This window comes from Lolium rigidum, chromosome 1, assembly GCF_022539505.1.
Source record: "Lolium rigidum isolate FL_2022 chromosome 1, APGP_CSIRO_Lrig_0.1, whole genome shotgun sequence".
Taxonomy (NCBI): domain Eukaryota; kingdom Viridiplantae; phylum Streptophyta; class Magnoliopsida; order Poales; family Poaceae; genus Lolium; species Lolium rigidum.
In genome coordinates this window covers 352,574,701-352,594,566 of record NC_061508.1, presented here as the reverse complement: position 1 = coordinate 352,594,566, position 19,866 = coordinate 352,574,701, and the positions used below count along the sequence as shown (strand labels likewise).

The following is a 19,866-nucleotide window of genomic DNA, read 5'->3' as shown; positions in this document are numbered from 1 at the left end:
CATTATTATAATACAAAATATATAATTAACCATCATGCATTTGTTAAACTAAATAGAAATTAAACAATGAACTACACACATATGCATATTTTATCAATGACACATATATATGAAAGGTTCAAGTGTTGTTGCTAACCGCGATCGAGGAGGAAAAAATAAATGAGGAAGCTCGATCAAGTGTGGCTCCGACACTTCATATCATGTTTGTTTCATGCTCTTGGGACATTTCATCAAACACCTTGTGTGCATAAGAAGAGCCAAAAGCAAACCATACACCCCCTTGTGAAGTTTGTGAAGAGAAGTGGGCACCAAATGGCTAAGTGCTTGTGGGCTGGATGGTATATATAGGGGAGGGGCTTTAGTCGCGGTTGGCACTGGCCAACCGCGGCCGAAGGCCTTTGGGCCGAGCACTGAGGACATTTAGTCGCGGTTGGCACTGGCCAACCGCGACTAAAGCCCCTCCCGTCCACCGGCTGGCCACCGAGCGCGGCGGGCCCGGAGCCTTTGGTCGCGGTTGGGCAACCGAGCCGCGACTAAAGGCCCCATTGGTCGCGGTTTTTGCATTTCCGCGACTAATGGGGCTGGACGGAAGGCCTTTTTTCTACCGGTGTATATTGAACATCTTCTAATCCAATGCTACTATGCATGAGAGCTTTGATTCTATGTGCTCAGTAGGATCGGGTTTCAGCATTTATCCCCCTTCGTCTCGGATGAGAAAATTGCAAAATATCATCGTATTTGGGGCAACTACTACAAAAGACCACCACAATTGGGGGTTTTCCAAATCGCCATTGGTCTAGGGGCATCGTGTTGCAAATAAAACTAGTTCGTTAATAAACACAGCTTGGCACTATTTCTAACTGGTGGGGCCTGCCGTAAGTGGTGATGTGGTAACAACTTCTTCATACACTAAGACGTCAAAAGAGAAAAATGGGCCACCATGGTGGTGGGACCAAGAAGTCAAATGCTTCTTCTTTCTATTCCTCAATACCTCGACCCTGCGACGATCGGAGCTTCGCGTCTAACCTCCCTGCTTGACATCTCGACCCCTAGTCGTGGCCGAGCACCTCCAGCGCACCTCCCATGTCATGGCCAAGCATCGCCCGCGCGAGTGCACATCTTGGGCCACAAGGGATCAACCATGGTGGTGCTCGCACGGGTGAGCGACGGAGAGGTCGAGCACGGGAACGTGCGAGCGGTGGGCAAGACGAGGCGGCGGGGACGAGCTCGTCTGACTGTTTACTATTTTTATATATTTATATTTTTTTAATTGCGCCGATAAGTAGAACCTTGTTTCCGTTGTTACAGATGTCGTACACCACTCCATGGGCGTTAAAGATATTATTAGAAAGTGAAAGGTATTCCATAGCGGTAGCTTATACCCTAACTGTGGGTGGAGGTGTTGTCCGAAGCGACCGTTTTGTGGCGCTCGGCGGAGTTGTAATCGAAAACCTCTTTCCTTTTTTTTGCGAATTTCTTTTTTAATATATAGATTTACAACTGTGAATTCTCGAAAAAAGCCAGAGTGGCAGTCCTAATCCACCTCGACTATTTTCCAGCGCCACGTCAGCATTCCAGAGTGAGCAAAATATTTTATACTGAAAACCATCCGGTATTTAACCGGGATCGATCAGTTGAGGGTTTATCGCAGACTTTGTCTAAGAATTTAAGGTTGACTATTTCTCTAATAATTAATCCATGTATTCGAACAAGACAAAGTCAGCATTTGCTGACCCTTTCACCCTGCGTGGTTGCCACTTCACCACCAACACGGGTGAAAGAAAATTTAACCACGAACTATTCAGCTGCTAACTCGTACGTGGCCGTACGTAGTAATCCCCGAGCTGCTGACAAGATCTTACCAGCGATACTACCAATTCCACAAATTTCCGACGTCAAAGGCAGCGAAAAAGAAGATGGGCCGACGCACGGGATGGCGGATAAGCATATTGTTCGAGCAGCAGGAAAAGCTAGGGACGGTAGCGTGTAGCTGAGCGACCTTGGCATTTCTCTCTCGCAAAATATACACACGACCACGACGGCCACCACCACCACCAGGCGACTGTTGCTCTCTGCGCCGCGTTGAAGAGAGCGAAAGACGGAGCTCCAGCTGAGCCAGCGGAGCAGCAGACAAAAGCCGAAGCATTGGAGTCAGAGGCGAGAGAGAAGATGGCTGGCTCGTGACGGGTCAATTTAATTTGAGCAACCACCGCACCTCCCTCCAACACAGTTTCCTTCCCACCCTCAACCAGCCAGCCACCCCGCCCGCCCTTTCTCCTCCGGTCCTCCCCCCTTCTCCCTCCCACGCATTCCTCCCGTCCCCCAGCTCACCAGCTGGTCGCTGCTGCTCCCGTGGAGGGGCGGCTGAGCTTTCGTGTTATTTTGTTGGGGATTCTTGGTCTCGTCGTTAATGCGGCGGTGCTTCTGACCGGGAGAGGAGGGCGAAGGAGGAAGTCATTCGGTGGAGGGGAGGCTGTTCTGTCCTGTCCTGTCGGGAATGGAAGGGGACGAGGCGGCGGCTGCAGCGGCGGCGGCGAGGATACGGGTGGTGCGCTGCCCGAGGTGCGACAAGTTCCTGCCGGAGCTGCCCGCATACTCCGTCTACGTCTGCGGCGGATGCGGCGCCACCCTCCAAGGTACGCGCCACGCCGACACGGTGGTTGCCTGCTTCATTCAGTGTTCCGCCGCGCGGCCTTCCTTCCCCTGTTGGTTCACGGGCCAAAGGCGTCAGCAAAATGCCGGATTTTCGGGGCTGTTTCTTTTTTCCCCTGTTTGCTCGTCGATTGCGTTCTTGATACTGCTACACGTTCTTCTTGAATATTCCTCTTTTTTTTTTTTTGGCTCCAACTGGCTTCGGATTGGAAGGGAATTGATTAAGACATTGTAATTAGTCAATCGCTGCGTTTTTGTCATTTTGTCTTGGTGATGCCTGCTGGGAGGAATAGTTCGGCTCCTCAACTTGTTCCTCGTGTTTCGCAGCAAATTAGGGGGGATATTTCCTTTTGGGGACACAGGTTCGCCTAACATTTTTGTTTTGTTTTGTTTGTTTTGCCTTCCACAGAGGTTAAACCCTATAGAAGAACTCGTCGTGCATTTTCAATTCCCCCCCGTTGAATTAACAAAAAGTTCGAATTTTTGGCTAATCTAGTCTACCATTTCTTTTTCTTTTTGAAAATAAAATTCAAATATCTGAATTTACTCCGTATGTATTACTAGTATTTTGTTTAAAAAATATTACCCTCTCAGCAAGCATATGACGATCCCGAGTTCCTGACGTTTTCGATTTGGGGTGACCAGGTCTTGTTTTTCTTGGTGTATCTTGCGAGATTCAACTTAGAAAAAATCCGGTGTAAATGACCAAAGCTGAAAGCTCTGGTTTATGACTAGTTCTTACCGAGAAATTCTTGAGCTGTGACCAGTTCTTAAACTGGTTTTATCTTGGGCGGTAATTTTGTAGTGTCACGTTGGGGTTAATGGAAAAAATATATACGTTGAATTTGACCTAAATGTATTAAATTGCTTAATGATGATTCAATCATTTTGAAATCCTGTGTATGCACTGTCGTTGGCTATTAGTAGCATTACATTAGGATCTAGTTGCATGTTTAAGTCTTCGGTTGTGCCTTGCAAGGTAGCTTTTGGAGCTAATGGGAGGCAATGACAATGCCACTTGTGTCTTGCACATCCTTCTAAGTTCTGAGATCTTTTTTAGTTTCATAATTGGTTGTCGTAATACGACTTGGCGTTTTTTAAGCCTTCTTCAAGAATGTTCCAAATTAATACTATCTATCATTGAGTGTTAGTATGAATCTGGAAATGATACCATACTCTGCTGAAATTTTGCAGCCAAGAAAAGAAACTCGGGCCAAGCTTTGGATCCCTCTGATAATGGAAATGTGAAATACCTGGAAGTACTGGAGAGTGTGCCAGAGACATCTGAAGCAATGGATGCAGCTAGCACTGATAACAGATCAGTACCCAATAGAATGCCAGCTTTGCATAGCAGATCAGTTTACAGCCGTGATAACAGTCGGATTACAAGGGAGCCAAGCACCTCAAATGTCAAAGCTGCCGCAAGAGATGATGTAAAAGAGGCTAAGTACATGCGCATCCGTAATGTGGAAAATGGAGAGACTGCACATCCTGTGAGAGCAAGAGGTGTATCTGACATACGGCCAAAGTCCCCAATCTCGAGTGTTCCACCCAATGCATTCCGCGGAGAAGGCCCTATTGACCACCATTTGAAGTCGAGGCACATGCATTCCAATAAGGAGCATGCCAATGAACCAGATTTGGATGGTCCAAGCAGAGTCAGGGGTCTTGAGAAAGACCGAGCCGAGCTGTTGAGGATGCTTGATGAGTTGAGAGACCAGGTGCAGCAATCCTGTGAGGTAAATGGGCCGGATACAAGTGCGGTCAATAGAGCAGCAGATACCTCAAGTTCATATGGTATTCATGAACGGTTGAGTCAGTTGAGGCAAGATCGATCTCAATTGCATCGAAAGGGTTCTCATCACTCTCCTTCCATGAACGCGCGAAGTCCTGGCATACATGTTTATGATCCATTGCCTGCACAGCAAAACCATCATGGATATGTGGAACCTATTGCACATGCAAGAACCTCTAGCTATCCTGCTGGCCCTTACCCATGGAGAAATTTTGATAACTATTTCTTTGGACAGCATGATCCTGATCCTCTTCTATCTTGCCACCACGAAGGTTTCTACCATCAGGCTGCCTGTTCTTGCTTACATTGCTACCACCGGGAGTTCTTACCTGTACAGGGAACTCCCCTGGGTTTCAATGATCAGAGGGCACCATATCTTGTGAACAGCTATGGGGCCTATCCTGTGGATGGTCCCTTGCTTGGTCAGCAAAGGTACAATTCAAGAAGTGTTAATCCTTCCTTGCATCCGAATAACCCAAGGGCCAATATAAGAAAGAAGCCTGCACAAACTCTTGAGCCAATTGCTGGTGGTGCTCCTTTTACCATATGCTACAACTGCTACGAAGTACTGCAGCTACCGAAGAAACGTTCGTTGTTGGGGAAGGAGTATAAATTGCGGTGTGGATCATGCTCACACACAATTATAGTCAAGCTTGATGGAACCAGGCTCGATGTATCGGAACTTACACCAATTGCACATTTATCTCCTACACTGCAAAATAACATTGGTGATAACATGGCAGATAACTTGCGTGCTACTGCTGATGAGAGGCTGCTTCCACCATATTCTTTTTCTGTAGCAAGTCATCAATCTCAGGAAAAGGATAAGCAGTCAAATTCAGGCGAATCAGACAGCAAACATACCCCTCTAGGGACTAATTCTGAGGACAGCCCTCAATCCAGGGATCTTCATGCCGAAGAGAATGTCATTTCCCGCACACCGAGTTTACCATGTCGTGATCATAGTGGATTCTTACCATCCGAAGGTTCTGGAATAGGAAGCAGAAGTACCCGTTCCGAACATGAAAAGGTTGTGCTGTTAACTGAAAGTTGCAAGCAGAACTCAATCAAAGATGTCTGTGTAGCAAATGAGACGCAGTCATCAGACGATGAGTTTGATGGTCCTGATTACACACAAGATATGCTAAATGTGCTAAGAGATTCTAGCCACACAAGGGCGACAAAGGTGGGTGATTCATTTCTCACCAATCTTATAAAAAAGAGCTTCAGAATGAACAATGGAACACAAAATGGAAGAGCAAAGGTGTTTGTAAATGGTTTCCCTATCCCGGACCGTCTGGTCAGGAAGGCTGAGAAGCTAGCTGGAGCAATTTATCCTGGTGATTACTGGTAATTCCTCATTGTGTATTCTTTTTTTTTTTACAAAAATGGTTTACTTAAATTTTATAATAAATACGTCCAATGTACTTAGAAGTTTCCTTTCACGTATGAATACTGAAAATGTTCTTTACTATTCTCTTACTTAGGTATGACCACCGTGCTGGGTTCTGGGGTGTTGTCGGGCAGCCCTGCCTTGGCATGATACCAGTAAGAGCTTGTAGATTTTATGCAATTTGCTATTCCACATTGTGTTGGTTAAATATCTAACTGGATCTTTTGCTTGCAGCCTTATATTCCAGAGTTTAATTACCCTATGCCCAAGAAATGCGGTGGTGGAAACACTGGCATATATATTAACGGAAGAGAACTCCACAAGAAGGATTTGGACTTACTTGTAGCTCGAGGACTCTCAGATTCTCCTGAAAGATCTTATATAGTTGAAAATTCTGGGAAGGTTACAGATGAAGCATCTGGTGAAGAGCTTTATGGCCTTGGCAAGCTTGCCCCAACGTAAGCACATTTATTATCATTTTAAATTCTATGGATGAAAAGTACTTGAAATTATTTCTCTTAGTCACCTAAGTTCCTCATCGGATCAAGTTTTTACCTGCACTATAATCTTGCTCTGTTGCCAGCTTTCTGCACTGATGTAAATCAAATAAAGATAATTCTGTTTTTGGTGAAGAAATTTGGTGTCATATCGGATTTATTGCTAAGGAATCATTCTGTTTATATGAATTAAGAAACTAAGCTAATACTGAAAATATATTAGTGTGTGTTGTGCCTAATATTGTTTGCCATAAGACATAGATAAATATAGAGCTTCTTTATTTTCTGAAATCATGCTAGAATTGCAAGTCAATAATTTATTCACTGATGATATATTTTAGTTTCTTAATATAGTGCTCGCACTAAACTAATAGTAGTCTTTAGAAACTACACAACATCATCAGTCTCAGATCTATAAATTGCCAGGTGTGATCAGCAGAGCCTGATCCTTATGACTGCCTGTAGGCAGATCCGAAACCATGCACATACATAGATTTTGAACAGCCTGTTTTCATGAGCTACATTAAATGATTATCCATGTGACTGAAAACTTGAATAGTAGTGTTGTCACCATTACTCATATCACCATCAGTTTATTTTGTTATAAAAGAAGTCCTGACTAGACAGCATATTGAAAACTCGATTACTCTTGAAGACATTTTTTGTGTAAAATTCTCAAAATAGCATGTGTCGTGATCAGCACTCACATGGTGGCATGTTCTCAAACAGTTTCAGTGTTTGTTCAGTTAATGTGGCTTCTCTGCCGTGGACCACACCTATATTATTCAGTGAACAGACTCTGCTAGCTGTTGTATGTAATCGCTGTTCTAATGTTTATTTGTTGTGAATACAGTGTTGAGAAATTGAGGCGCGGATTTGGGATGCGAGTCCCCAAGCTTATCGTGGCAGGTCAACAGGGCTCAATCATAACCGATGGACATGGAGAAGCTCTGGGATAAATCAATGAGCTAGCTGCCTGTCAGAACATGGATATTTGGAGAAACTCCACGGAAAATCAAGTGTGCTAGATCTCCAGAAAAATTCATTTTCGGCTCCAAGTGTGTGGCTAGTTCTCCTGCTTCTTGAATTCTCTGTCCCAGTCCTCCTATATATATCCTGCCATTTGGAGGCATGCTTGTAACTTTCTACCTAGTTAGACGTCTTAAGTGAAAAGTTAGATGATTTTTTGTTTGTTTGCTTGTTTATCTGTTTGCGTGATACATTCTTGAGATATGTTGAGAGAGATAAGTAAGCATTTGCTTGGAGTCTGAAATGCACCAAATGGGACCTTCTGAAAAAAGAGAGGAAGTAAATTTAACCACATTGTGCGACCCTTTTTTTTACAGCAGCCAGCTGTAGCGTTATTCTTAATTTTAAGTAAAGTTAAGAAATTAGGATTGGAGTGCTGAGCCAAATTGTAGGGCTTGTTTGGTTCGCAGGACTCTCAAAACAGATGAACACGAAAAATATAGAAATATGATAGGAAGCATGTGCAAAACATAGGATTCAAAAAATACTGAAATTATATAAACTTGGGTGTTTGCTTCACAGGAATAGAAAAAACATAAGAACCCAAAGAGTTGTTCAAAGTTAATAAAGTTTGACTTAAGACATGTTCAAATGCAAGTTTATTTGAGGACGGAGAGAGTATAACTAGCAATGGTCTCTGAAACCTGTTGTGTACTAGTACTAGCTGTGAAAAGCTACACATTCGTTCCACGGAAAAGCTCATCAGTATATTATACATGTAACCATAGGCTTCATGGTGGTGGCACAGTTTCACATTCTGAAAAGCTCATACTGATGAATGAACCTGCAATCGATCGAACAGAAGTAGCCGGCTGGTTGAAGAGAAATCTTTGGAGCTGAACAATCTTCAGGCCCCATGGCCCATGCGCGGATTTCGTGATGCAAGTGCAACCAAGGTACTGGGTCCACCGGAGCTCCATGAGCTCGTGGCATGATTGTCTGCGTCAGCGCAGGCGCAGCGACGTGTGCTGCGGCGCGCGTCACGCCCGGCCGCCCGGGACCAGACGAACGAGACGATACATGGCGACATGGCGTCGAGGAAGGAGACGAAGGTAGGACGATACATTGCGACATGGCGTGCTCGTGAAGCCTGCCTAGCCTAGCACGTCGCTTCGCCATGGCCTCGTTGCGGTTGCGGCCGGCGACCATCGCGGGGCTTCCGCTGACGCCGCGCCATTCCCGCGCGCGTGGTGGTCAGGTCGATCTCATAGGTTTTCTTTGTTTCATCGGAGTCTGATACTCTGATCTGATAGACGGGACACCGCTTGTCTGTCACCGCTTCACGGGCCTACGCACGGACGTCACGGGCCACGCCAACAAAACAGTTCTGGCTTTGTGGGCGCGGGCTAAGAGTTAACATCAGCCAACCAACTAAACAGGCCCATGTTAGATCCTTCGACGGCCTTACATGTGGGCCATTTATCGGGTCATCTGGGCCCATCTAGATTAGTTAAGGAACGTGAAACCTGCGATCATATCACGTGTAAAAACTTGTTTTTTCTACACGGTTTGACTGAAAATGCAGAAAGTTGAGAACGAGCTTGGATGGTTTGAAGCGTGATTGCATCCCGAGGGTGATTGTACCTCCAGCTCACCAAAGTTTAATCCCTAGGTTTAACATCTATGTGTCTCATAAAGACAAATATTTATTCAGTGGTAGGAAGCGTTCCCGTCGACAACGAGATGTCTGTGATGACTTCGTCAATTTCAAGATCCAATCCGCCGACTCATTGTTCCGGAGGTGCTCATAGGGGTGGAATGTGTGTGTGTGCATTCATAAGGGTGAGTGTATGCGCGTGTATGTGAGCGTCTGTGTTTGTACTGTATTTCTCAAAGAAATTTATACAAAAAACGATAGGTTTGGCGAGAAATAAAGATGAAAAAGTTAACAAGATACAGATTATCTATATTTTCTGAAAAGCTCACTTATCTATTTATAATCCTTAATAATATTACAAGAAAATTAAAAAAGTAATAATAATTACAAAGGACCACGGCAGCCCAATATATTCCATTTTATACGGGGTGCCGAAAAAGTTTTACGGTGCCACAAGGGCTCCGGCTGAATAGAACCCTCAGATGAAAAGTGTAAAGAGAAATATTCCACTACAAGACCGATGTGTTAGCTTTTTTATCTTTTTTTTCCTTCTACCCATCTTCTTACCAATGCCGCTGACCACCAACCTGCACCGCCCCGCCTGCCGCCCAACTGACTTCCCCAACATCCTGTGTCGCCTTAGGCAGCCTCCTGGGCCATCGCCCGTTCATGGTGCCACCAGTAGCGACCACCTACTCGTCTGGCTTCACCGGAATTCAATGGAAGGCGGCACCCCGCTCGGTATCGTCAAAGTCGAACTCCCGAGAGGCCGTCGGTGAGTGCTTCACCATCGGCTGCTACAAGATTCCCATCCTCGCCGGCATAGAATTCAAGTGGCGCCTCAAAAAGGCGTATGTCGGTCCCTCCGGTGGAGGTGTAGGTGAAGCAGAATCACTGCTTCATTCCCAGGAAGTGCACAACATGGTGTAGATGAAGCAGAATCACGGCTTCATCCCGATGAAGTGCATGGCGAGGTGTAGGTGAAGCAGAATCATTGCTTGTCGTGAAGCTAATTTGTCAAAAAAATTCCAGAGCTCTCCATCGAAAAGCGATCGAACTTTGGGGCGGTGTTGGATAGTTGGCGGGATTCCGGCGAGCCCCAAAGTGAAAGGGCATCCGTGCGTCCTAAAACATCCCTCCCGTCTAGCCGTTGTTTGGTTTACACGCACTGGAAAATTACTTCTAGAACAACGGATACAAGGTTCTCGAGCGTGGATCTCGATGCCTTTAAAAAAATTATGGGTCAGCCAAGTTTAGGATATCTAAGATAGATATTTTTTCAACCAAAACCATAAAAGTTAGTTATTTCAAGGATTTATTCACTCCTCCTCAAAATAGGCTTTTGTTCTGCTTTATAAATAAAGCCGCAGCGGTGGAACCGACACAAGGTTTAGAGAAGAGCCTCTTACAAAGCAAATCAAGAAAAAAAAGACAAAAGAGAACACGAAAAAGCAAAGCTTGCGACGACATTGAAACTAGACCAAGACGAGTAGGGGCTCCACGACAACACCCTCAAGAGGGTAACGACACATTGTGCTGCCACTATCGAGAGTGTGAGGTATTGGACCGGAGCCGTACCGCGGGGAGGATACCCACAACGATGCCCCCCCCCAAGAGGGTTATGACACCCACAGGCATCACCGTCGTTGGCGTCGAGGTGTTGAGCTTTTGCCCGGAAGCATCCTCGCACCACACTCGAGAACTCAACCGCCCGCTGCCTCCGAGGTAGGTTTCTGAAACATGATCTGGGAGGTGTCAAAGCCGAAGCGTCGCTAACACTAGGATCCCCCATCGTCCCGCCCATGACTTGGCCAACACACCGTAACACCTACAGATTCTATTTCTACTTCATTTTACTCTCTGTTCAAATCCTCGGAAATAAAAAGATTCTCATCTTCCGGTGATGTTGTGCAGCTCCAATTCACATGAAAACTTCCACCTAATCGTACCCTCGTCTGGGCAGCACGGAATCTGGAGTGAAGATCGACAACTGCATGATTGACAACAGTCGCTAACACGTGAGCGAGGTTTGCCAAAAAGAGACGGTGAGCGACAAGTGAATGACACTCCCACCCTCCACATTGGGCTATTCACTACGTGAACATCCAATGGTTGGCAGACGGTCACGGTCCGGTTGTTGACTACAATTGTTCATAGGTATCGTAACTTCACTTGGTGAGTTGTTTTCTTTTTATCAAACTCGTCGAACACATACAAAAAAAAGTTTGATAATGTTTGAACGTAACTCTGTGGCGATACCGATTCTTGGCTCTAGATTGTCAGTTTCACCGGTATTTCATTGCTAATGTGGCTACAAAATAGACTACGTTATTGGTGCTCCTACCTAGTCGTCATTTTCTTTCCACTCTCCGTTGTTTTTTTGTGTACGGGTGACGATTAAAAAGTGAACTCATAACTATGTCGATCTATTCATTTCCTTTTCGAATTTCAACTCTTTTCATTTCATAGTACGAGGCGTGTACTAACTCCCACACGAAGACTTTCCAAACATGGAGGTGGTGCCACCATGTGCGTTTGTGTCAAGGGTGTGGATATGGGATAAGCGGGATAAGTGAAATAGGTGGCCTTAACTTCATTTGACTATTATTGAAAAACTTCAGTATAGTATACTATTTCCGACATGCAGCTATCATGAACTGGAACTTCTTCTTTAGAAGGTAGATGACACCTGATATTGCCTTGCAAATTCATGGGCTAACTCAAATTGTGGCACAAACTATCCTTAATGACGAGCATGATAAATCCTTTTGGAAATGGACAAAAGGAGGTAAATTCTCTGTCAAATCAGTATACAATCACTTATGTGGTAATGGTATCCTTCAAACATCTCTGGAAGAGAAAAATTCCCTTGAAAATAAAGATTTGGCTGTGGATGATTTGACACAATGCTATTGCTACAAAAGATAATCTGGTGAGAAGAAATTGGTAGGGGGTGTCGTTTGCCAGTTATGTGAGAGTCCTGAATCAATTTCTCACCTTTTCTTTTCCTGTCCAGCTGCTAAATATGTGTGGAGTGTTGTCGGTAAAGTGATTGGGCCCACTCGAGGCCAGGCTCCTTTACACAGTTTTTCTGGTGGTTCCCCCAGTTTATTTCTACTAGCAGAAACACACAGATTACGGGGTTGGCTGCTATATGTTGGGTTATTTGGAAGCTTAGAAATTGGTCCTGTTTTGAACACAAACTGATCAAAAACCCTGTTGAGCTAATAAGTTATTTCACTGTCTTTATGAAACATTGGGCAGGGCTACAGTGAGAAGGATACTGACGATTTACAGGCGGGTGCTGATGGGCTGTTGAGACTTGCTGGTGCGTCACATACTGGTGCTGCACAAGATGGGACTAGGCAACAGCAACGCCCCCTCCAGATCAGGGATGCAAGTGACTCAGCTGCTGATGTGGATGATATGGAGGTGGAAGATCAAGAGGATGCCAATGCCTGAGGGCTTTTCTCCGTTTGTCGCTGGAATGATCTTGTCAAATATGTGTTCTTGCTGTAGACTTCGGCCGTTTTTTATCCCTGAACTCCTATGGTTGTTTCGCTAGCAGTAGGCGGCGAATGTAATAGATTAATCTTGCCTGTTGTTTTTCTCTTTTGAACTAGCCATCGCTGGCATGTTACTCCTATATTTCATTATCCCCGGGTAATGAAAATCGGTCCACAAGGATCGTTTGAAAAAGAAAAGTATACTATTTCTGACTCTTCCTTTTGTTTTAGCTTTTAACGTGGCGGCTAAATAGACTACTTCGTTAGCGCCCGTATCTAGTCGCCATTTTCTTTCGATTCTCTGTTGTTCTTTGTATACGGGTGATGATTAAAAACTGAACCCACATCTACATTCATCTATTCACTTCCGCTCCGAATTCCAAATCTTTTCATTTCATAGTATACTCCGTACAAGTCAAGCACTAACTCACCATGTGTGTTTGTGTCAAGGATGTTGAAGTGGGACAAGCGGGATAAAAACGTAGACAGTAAATGAAATAGTCGGCCTTAACTTCATTTGACTATTATCGAAAAAACTTCATTTGACATACTTTTACATTTTTTGTCTTAATAAATTTTGATTTGACTATTCCATGGCCGGACATTTAGAGACACGGGAGGGCCCATCTGCAGGTGTGTTGACGGACCCAATCAACAGGCCGGGAATGACGGATCGGTGGATCTCACTGTCAGTAGGGAGCCTGGAGCTGATAATCTGGCTCGATCTACGGTTACATTAAATCGTTAACTGCCTCAAAACTGTCGGCCCTGCCCTGCAGTCGCGTTCTTCGTACGTCGTTGCCTTATTTTTCCGAGGGGCTCGTGTGGCTACTCGGCAACGAATCTCCGAGACGGACGACAACAAGTTAGCATCAATAAGGATCCAATGATTAAGGGCGATCGATCGGGAGAAAACACAAAAGTTGACTGGGAAAAGGAGATCCGGTACTTTGAAAAGGAGTAGTTGCTGCAGTCTGCAGATGAGTTTTCTGCATTCTCAGAGTGACTAGAGGGGGCTAGCTTGTTGCATCTGTCAAAGTGTCGGCCTATGATATTACTTTCTACGGATAGGCGCGTGAATTCGGTGTAGTATTAGGATGTAATTAAAAATTAGCCCTGCATGTTCTCCCTCATGGGGGAGTACAATGTACTACTAGCTACGTCAGTAACCTGTGATGTGATGTTCATTGATCCAAGATAATAAGATGACTTCACGGTTGATGGAGAAAACAACTGTTCCAGCAATCTAACCCCGCGATGTGGTGCCCATTGATTTAAGAAAATAGACGTTGTAAGTTTGTCTAATTTAAATGTGTCTAAACTCTTTTTAGTATACATATTTATCTGAATTATTTGATTTAAAGGATTTCTAAAAGAATTTTGTAGGATTCTTACCCATAAAAAAACCTATTGAGCTCATTTGATTCAAAGGATTAAACCTTTCGAATAATTTATGGGTTCTTTTTCTACACTACAATCTCATAGGATTTCTAACAAGAGATTAGATCTCTTAAAAAAATTCATATGTGTCTATGACAACTAGCACATGCACTCAATCTCTAATGAAATTTTCTACGTTTTTCCCGTGGTGCAATCAAACGATTCCCTGCAACTGATTCCCGCATTTTTCGTTCCTGTAATGCATGGCATGGCATACTGTTCCTACGTTTTTTCTATGTCTGGGCTTTAAAATGCTTTGAATTAAACAGACCGTTAGACATATCACTGATATTGTTTTAGGGAGGGAGGGGTAAAACTGATCGCGTCGCTTTTAGTGCAAAAGCAGTGCTAGCAGCGAGTGTTACTGACGAATGACAGTGTGCAGAGTGATACACGTCTGATGCTACTGTCTGTAGTGAGGAGGCAGCAGGACGATTTCGAAATCTTGCTCAGGCTCCAGCGCTCCACGTGCGGCGCCTTGAATTGCACGCATGTGTTGGGTACACCTGCCTCACTGTGGTAATTTCGGAGCATTTGTACCATCGAGAAGAACCAACTTGATAAAAGTCAATCGAAACCATAGAATCAGTCGATGGCACTGTGCATTCTCAGTAAATTACTGCATAGAAACGTGTATCCCAAGCTTACAATCACAGAGTTAGTCTGGCAAAACTCAAAAGAAAGCATGGGCTTAGCCCGTTTGGATTTGTCTATTTAAAGTTTTTTCACTTACATTTATCGCAAAGGAAATGTACAAGTACATATGGATGTTTAACATGTCCGTATAATTATGTGATCGTATGTGACCTGCACAAAAACGACAAATTTGAAGGCCAAAAACTAATTTCTTTGTGAATACCTATACTTAGGGACACTTTTTTTTGCGATTTATGTGTACCCAAAAAACCTGAACTTATTTTCAACAAAATTTTGCATGTTCATAGAATGATAGAATTCATCTCTATTGATCGCAATCTGCTTCTATTGCAGATGATCTCATCGATAGCCGTATGTGATTAGAAACACAATGTGATGATTTTTCTCAAAATCCTCACACATGTGAACTTTTGAGTCCACTCGGCCACTTTAACTTTGTGAGGGCTCTAGTGACCATAATAACCCTTGTATTTCTTATCTCATTCTCTTCTTTAGTGGCATGGTGTGCCCCTCACCCCCACCCTCTTCTTAAGCTTCAATCATCGTCTAAATGTGGTTCTACCCTGTTTGCCATTGTGGTATTTTGCAAGAGAAAACCCCCTATTTATATAATTTTTCTGTAAAACATAAATGTGGGCATCTACATCCATTGACGCACACATCCATCAATATAGGAAAGATATGTCCGTATAAAAAAAATCCAGAGTAACGTGCAGTATATCCCAAAAAAGGATTCAAAGATTGAAAACCAAGAATACACCAGGACTAGAGGTTACAACTCATGTGCCATCAATAATATTGTTAAGCCATATTGGTCCAGCTACCGCCTCCAAAAGTTGCACATAGCATTTATACGATCCCTTACTTTCATAACCTGCATCCTTAAATAGTTCACACGAGAAAAGACTAATATAGTGAAAGTGGATAAGATGATGACCTTCCATGTTTGTTTGCATAAATTACCTATTGGGGAGGTATTTAAGTGGATTGTTATTAACCTATGTGATTTATTGTGTATCAGTCTAGAGCTTTATCCTACCGGTGCTATTTTAGAACAGCTCTAAGCTTCCTGGATTTGAGAGCATGTGGTTGCTCCAAACATGATGTTGTTGGGTCCTTCCTGAAGGCATCCCTAGAATTGAAGCGCCCTAGGAGGGCGTATGTGGCTGCTTGCGATTTTGTGATGCCACCGTCCTTGCACGTGGGCTTTGGAGCGACGCATGGCGCGTGCGTGTTGCTACCCATTGGGTTGTGATGTGGGTGCCACGCCTTCTTGCTCATGTGCTTTGGCGTTGTGGTGGGCGGCTAAGTTGCCTCTCTCACGCTAGAAAAGACCCATCCAACCCTGCTCAAATCATTCCCCGAATTTTCCATATGTGGCTGCCCTGCCACCGTCGTCCCTCCCATGTTTGTCCAAATCCTCCCGACAAACCGGTGATGCGCGTGGTTGACGTATTGTCTTTTCGTTCGACACGCGTCCGTTGGGAACCCCAAGAGGAAGGTGTGATGCGCACAGCGGCAAGTTTCCCTCAGTAAGAAACCAAGGTTTAATCGGACCGAGTAGGAGTCAAGAAGCACGTTGAAGGTTGATGGCGGCGGGATGTAGTGCGGCGCAACACCGAGATTCCGGCGCCAACGTGGAACCCGCACAACACAACCAAAGTACTTTGCCCCAACGAAACAGTGAGGTTGTCAATCTCACCGGCTTGCTGTAACAAAGGATTAACCGTATTGTGTGGAAGATGATTGTTTGCAGAGAAAACAGTAAAAACAAGTATTGCAGCAGATTTGTATTTCAGTATTAAAGAATGGACCGGGGTCCACAGTTCACTAGAGGTGTCTCTCCCATAAGATAAAAGCATGTTGGGTGAACAAATTACAGTCGGGCAATTGACAAATAGAGAGAGCATAACAATGCACATACATGACATGATAAGTATAGTGAGATTTAATTGGGCATTACGACAAAGTACATAGACCGCCATCCAAGCTGCATCTATGCCTAAAAAGTCCACCTTCAGGTTATCATCCGAACCCCTCCAGGTATTAAGTTGCTAACAACGTGACAATTGCATTAAGTATGGTGCGTAATGTAATCAACAACTACATCCTCGGACATAGCGCCAATGTTTTATCCCTAGTGGCAACAGCACAACACAACCTTAGAACTTTCTCATCATCTGTCCCGAGTGTCAATGCAGGCATGAACCCACTATCGAGCATAAGTACTCCCTCTTGGAGTTAAAAGTAAAAACTTGGCCGGAGCCTCTACTAGTAACGGAGAGCATGCAAGATCATAAACAACACATGTATAATAACTTTATAATTAACATGACATAGTATTCTCTATCCATCGGATCCCGACAAACACAACATATAGAATTACATATAGATGATCTTGATCATGTTAGGCAGCTCACAAGATCTAACAATGAAGCACAATGAGGAGAAGACAACCATCTAGCTACTGCTATGGACCCATAGTCCAGGGGTAGACTACTCACTCATCACTCCGGAGGCGACCATGGCGGTGTAGAGTCCTCCGGGAGATGATTCCCCTCTCCGGCAGGGGGCCGGAGGCGATCTCCTGGATCCCCCGAGATGGGATCGGCGGCGACGGCGTCTCAGTAAGGTTTTCCGTATCGTGGCTCTCGGTGCTGGGGGTTTCGTCACGGAGGCTTTAAGTAGGCGGAAGGGCAAGTCAAGAGGCGGCACGGGGGGCCCACACCATAGGCCGGCGCGGCCAGGGGTGGGGCCGCGCCGCCCTAGGGTTTGGCCACCCCGTGGCCCCTCTTCGTCTCGTCTTCGGACTTCTGGAAGCTTCGTGGAAAAATAGGCCCCTGGGCTTTGATTTCGTCCAATTCCGAGAATATTTCGTCACTAGGATTTCTGAAACCAAAAACAGCAGAAAACAGCAACTGGCACTTTGGCATCTTGTTAATAGGTTAGTTCCAGAAAATGCACAAATATGACATAAAGTGTGCATAAAACATGTAGGTATCATCAATAATATGGCATAGAACATAAGAAATTATCGATATGTCGGAGACGTATCAAGCATCCCCAAGCTTAGTTCTGCTCGTCCCGAGCAGGTAAAACGATAACAAAGATAATTTCTGAAGTGATATGCCATCATAACCTTGATCATACTATTTGTAAACATATGTAGTGGATGCAGCGATCGAAACAATGGTGATGACATGAGTAAACAAGTGAATCATAAAGCAAAGACTTTTCATGAATAGTACTTCAAGACAAGTATTAATAAGTCTTGCATAAGAGTTAACTCATAAAGCAATAAATCAAAGTAAAGGTATTGAAGCAACACAAAGGAAGATTAAGTTTCAGCGGTTGCTTTCAACTTGTAACATGTATATCTCATGGATAATAGTCAACATAGAGTAATATAACAAGTACAATATGCAAGTATGTAAGAATCAATGCACAGTTCACACAAGTGTTTGCTTCTTGAGGTGGAGAGAGATAGGTGAACTGACTCAACATAAAAGTAAAGAGAATGGTCCTTCAAAGAGGAAAGCATCGATTGCTATATTTGTGCTAGAGCTTTTATTTTGAAAACATGAAACAATTTTGTCAACGGTAGTAATAAAGCATATGAGTTATGAAAGTTATATCTTACAAGTTGCAAGTCTCATGCATAGTATACTAATAGTGCCCGCACCTTGTCCTAATTAACTTGGACTACCGGATCTTTGCAATGCACATGTTTTGACCAAGTGTCACAATGGGGTACCTCCATGCCGCTCGTACAAAGGTCTAAGGAGAAAGCTCGCATTTTGGATTTCTCGCTTTTGATTATTCTCAACTTAGACATCCATACCGGGACAACATGGACAACGGATAATGGACTCCTCTTTTATGCATAAGCATGTGGCAACAATTATTATTCTCATATGAGATTGAGGATATGTGTCCAAACTGAAACTTCCACCATGAATCATGGCTTTAGTTAGCGGCCCAAAGTTCTTCTCTAACAATATGCATGCTCCAACCATGAAGGTGGTAGATCTCTCTTGCTTCGGACAAGACGGACATGCATAGCAACTCACATGATATCCAACAAGAAATAGTTGATGGCGTCCCCGTAAACATGGTTACCGCTCAACAAGCAACTTAATAAGAGATAAAGTGCATAAGTACATATTCAATACTACAATAGTTTTTAAGCTATTTGTCCCATGAGCTATATATTGCAAAGGTGAATGATGGAATTTTAAAGGTAGCACTCAAGCAATTTACTTTGGAATGGCGGGTAAATACCATGTAGTGGGTAGGTATGGTGGACACAAATGGCATAGTGGTTGGCTCAAGTATTTTGGATGCATGAGAAGTATTCCCTCTCGATACAAGGTTTAGGCTAGCAAGGTTATTTGAAACAAACACAAGGATGAACGGTACAGCAAAACTCACATAAAAGACATATGGTAAACATTATAAGACTCCATACCGTCTTCCTTGTTGTTCAAAACTCAATACTAGATGTTATCTAGACTCTAGAGAAACCAAATATGCAAACCAAATTAGCAAGCTCTAAGTATTTCTTCATTAATGGGTGCAAGGTATATGATGCAAGAGCTTAAACATGAGCACAACAATTGCCAAGTATCAAATTATCCAAGACATTTTAGAGTTACTACATGTAGCATTTTCCAATTCCAACCATATAACAATTTAACGAAGGAGAAACTTCGCCATGAATACTATGAGTAGAACCTAAGGACATATTTGTCCATATGCAACAGCGGAGCGTGTCTCTCTCCCATAAAGTGAATGCTAGGATCCATTTTATTCAAACAAAACAAAAAACAAAAACAAACCGACGCTCCAAGAAAAGTACATAAGATGTGGCCGAATAAAAATATAGTTTCAGGGGAGGAACCTGATAATGTTGTTGATGAAGAAGGGGATGCCTCGGGCATCCCCAAGCTTAGACGCTTGAGTCTTCTTAATATATGCAGGGGTGAACCACCGGGGCATCCCCAAGCTTAGAGCTTTCACTCTCCTTAATCATATTGCATCATACTCCTCTCTTGACCCTTGAAAACTTCCTCCACACCAAACTCGAAACAACTCATTAGAGGGTTAGTGCATAATAAAAATTCACATGTTCAGAGGTGACACAATCATTCTTAACACTTCTGGACATTGCATAAAGCTACTGGACATTAATGGATCAAAGAAATTCATCCAACATAGCAAAAGAGGCAATGCGAAATAAAAGACAGAATCTGTCAAAACAGAACAGTCCGTAAAGATGGATTTTATTAGGCCACCAGACT

At 43.8% G+C, this 19,866-nt stretch overlaps 1 protein-coding gene across 1 annotated transcript; it reads left to right on the top strand.

Moving 5' to 3' along the window:
• The first annotated feature begins 2,497 nt into the window (after window positions 1-2,497).
• On the top strand, window positions 2,498-7,460 carry LOC124684621. Its single transcript, XM_047218899.1, has 5 exons — window positions 2,498-2,636; window positions 3,847-5,797; window positions 5,935-5,995; window positions 6,075-6,298; window positions 7,191-7,460. The coding sequence occupies exons 1-5, from the start codon at window positions 2,498-2,500 to the stop codon at window positions 7,294-7,296; spliced, it is 2,481 nt and encodes an 826-aa protein (XP_047074855.1). The 3' UTR covers window positions 7,297-7,460.
• The last annotated feature ends 12,406 nt before the right edge of the window (window positions 7,461-19,866 follow it).

Coding starts and splice junctions, on each gene's coding strand:
- LOC124684621 (XM_047218899.1), top strand. CDS start 2,498: ATGGAAGGGGACGAGGCGGCGGCTGCAGCGGCGGCGGCGAGGATACGG. Junction 5,798..5,934: donor ATTTATCCTGGTGATTACTG/GTAATTCCTCAT, acceptor TCTCTTACTTAG/GTATGACCACCGTGCTGGGT. Junction 5,996..6,074: donor CCTGCCTTGGCATGATACCA/GTAAGAGCTTGT, acceptor TTTTGCTTGCAG/CCTTATATTCCAGAGTTTAA.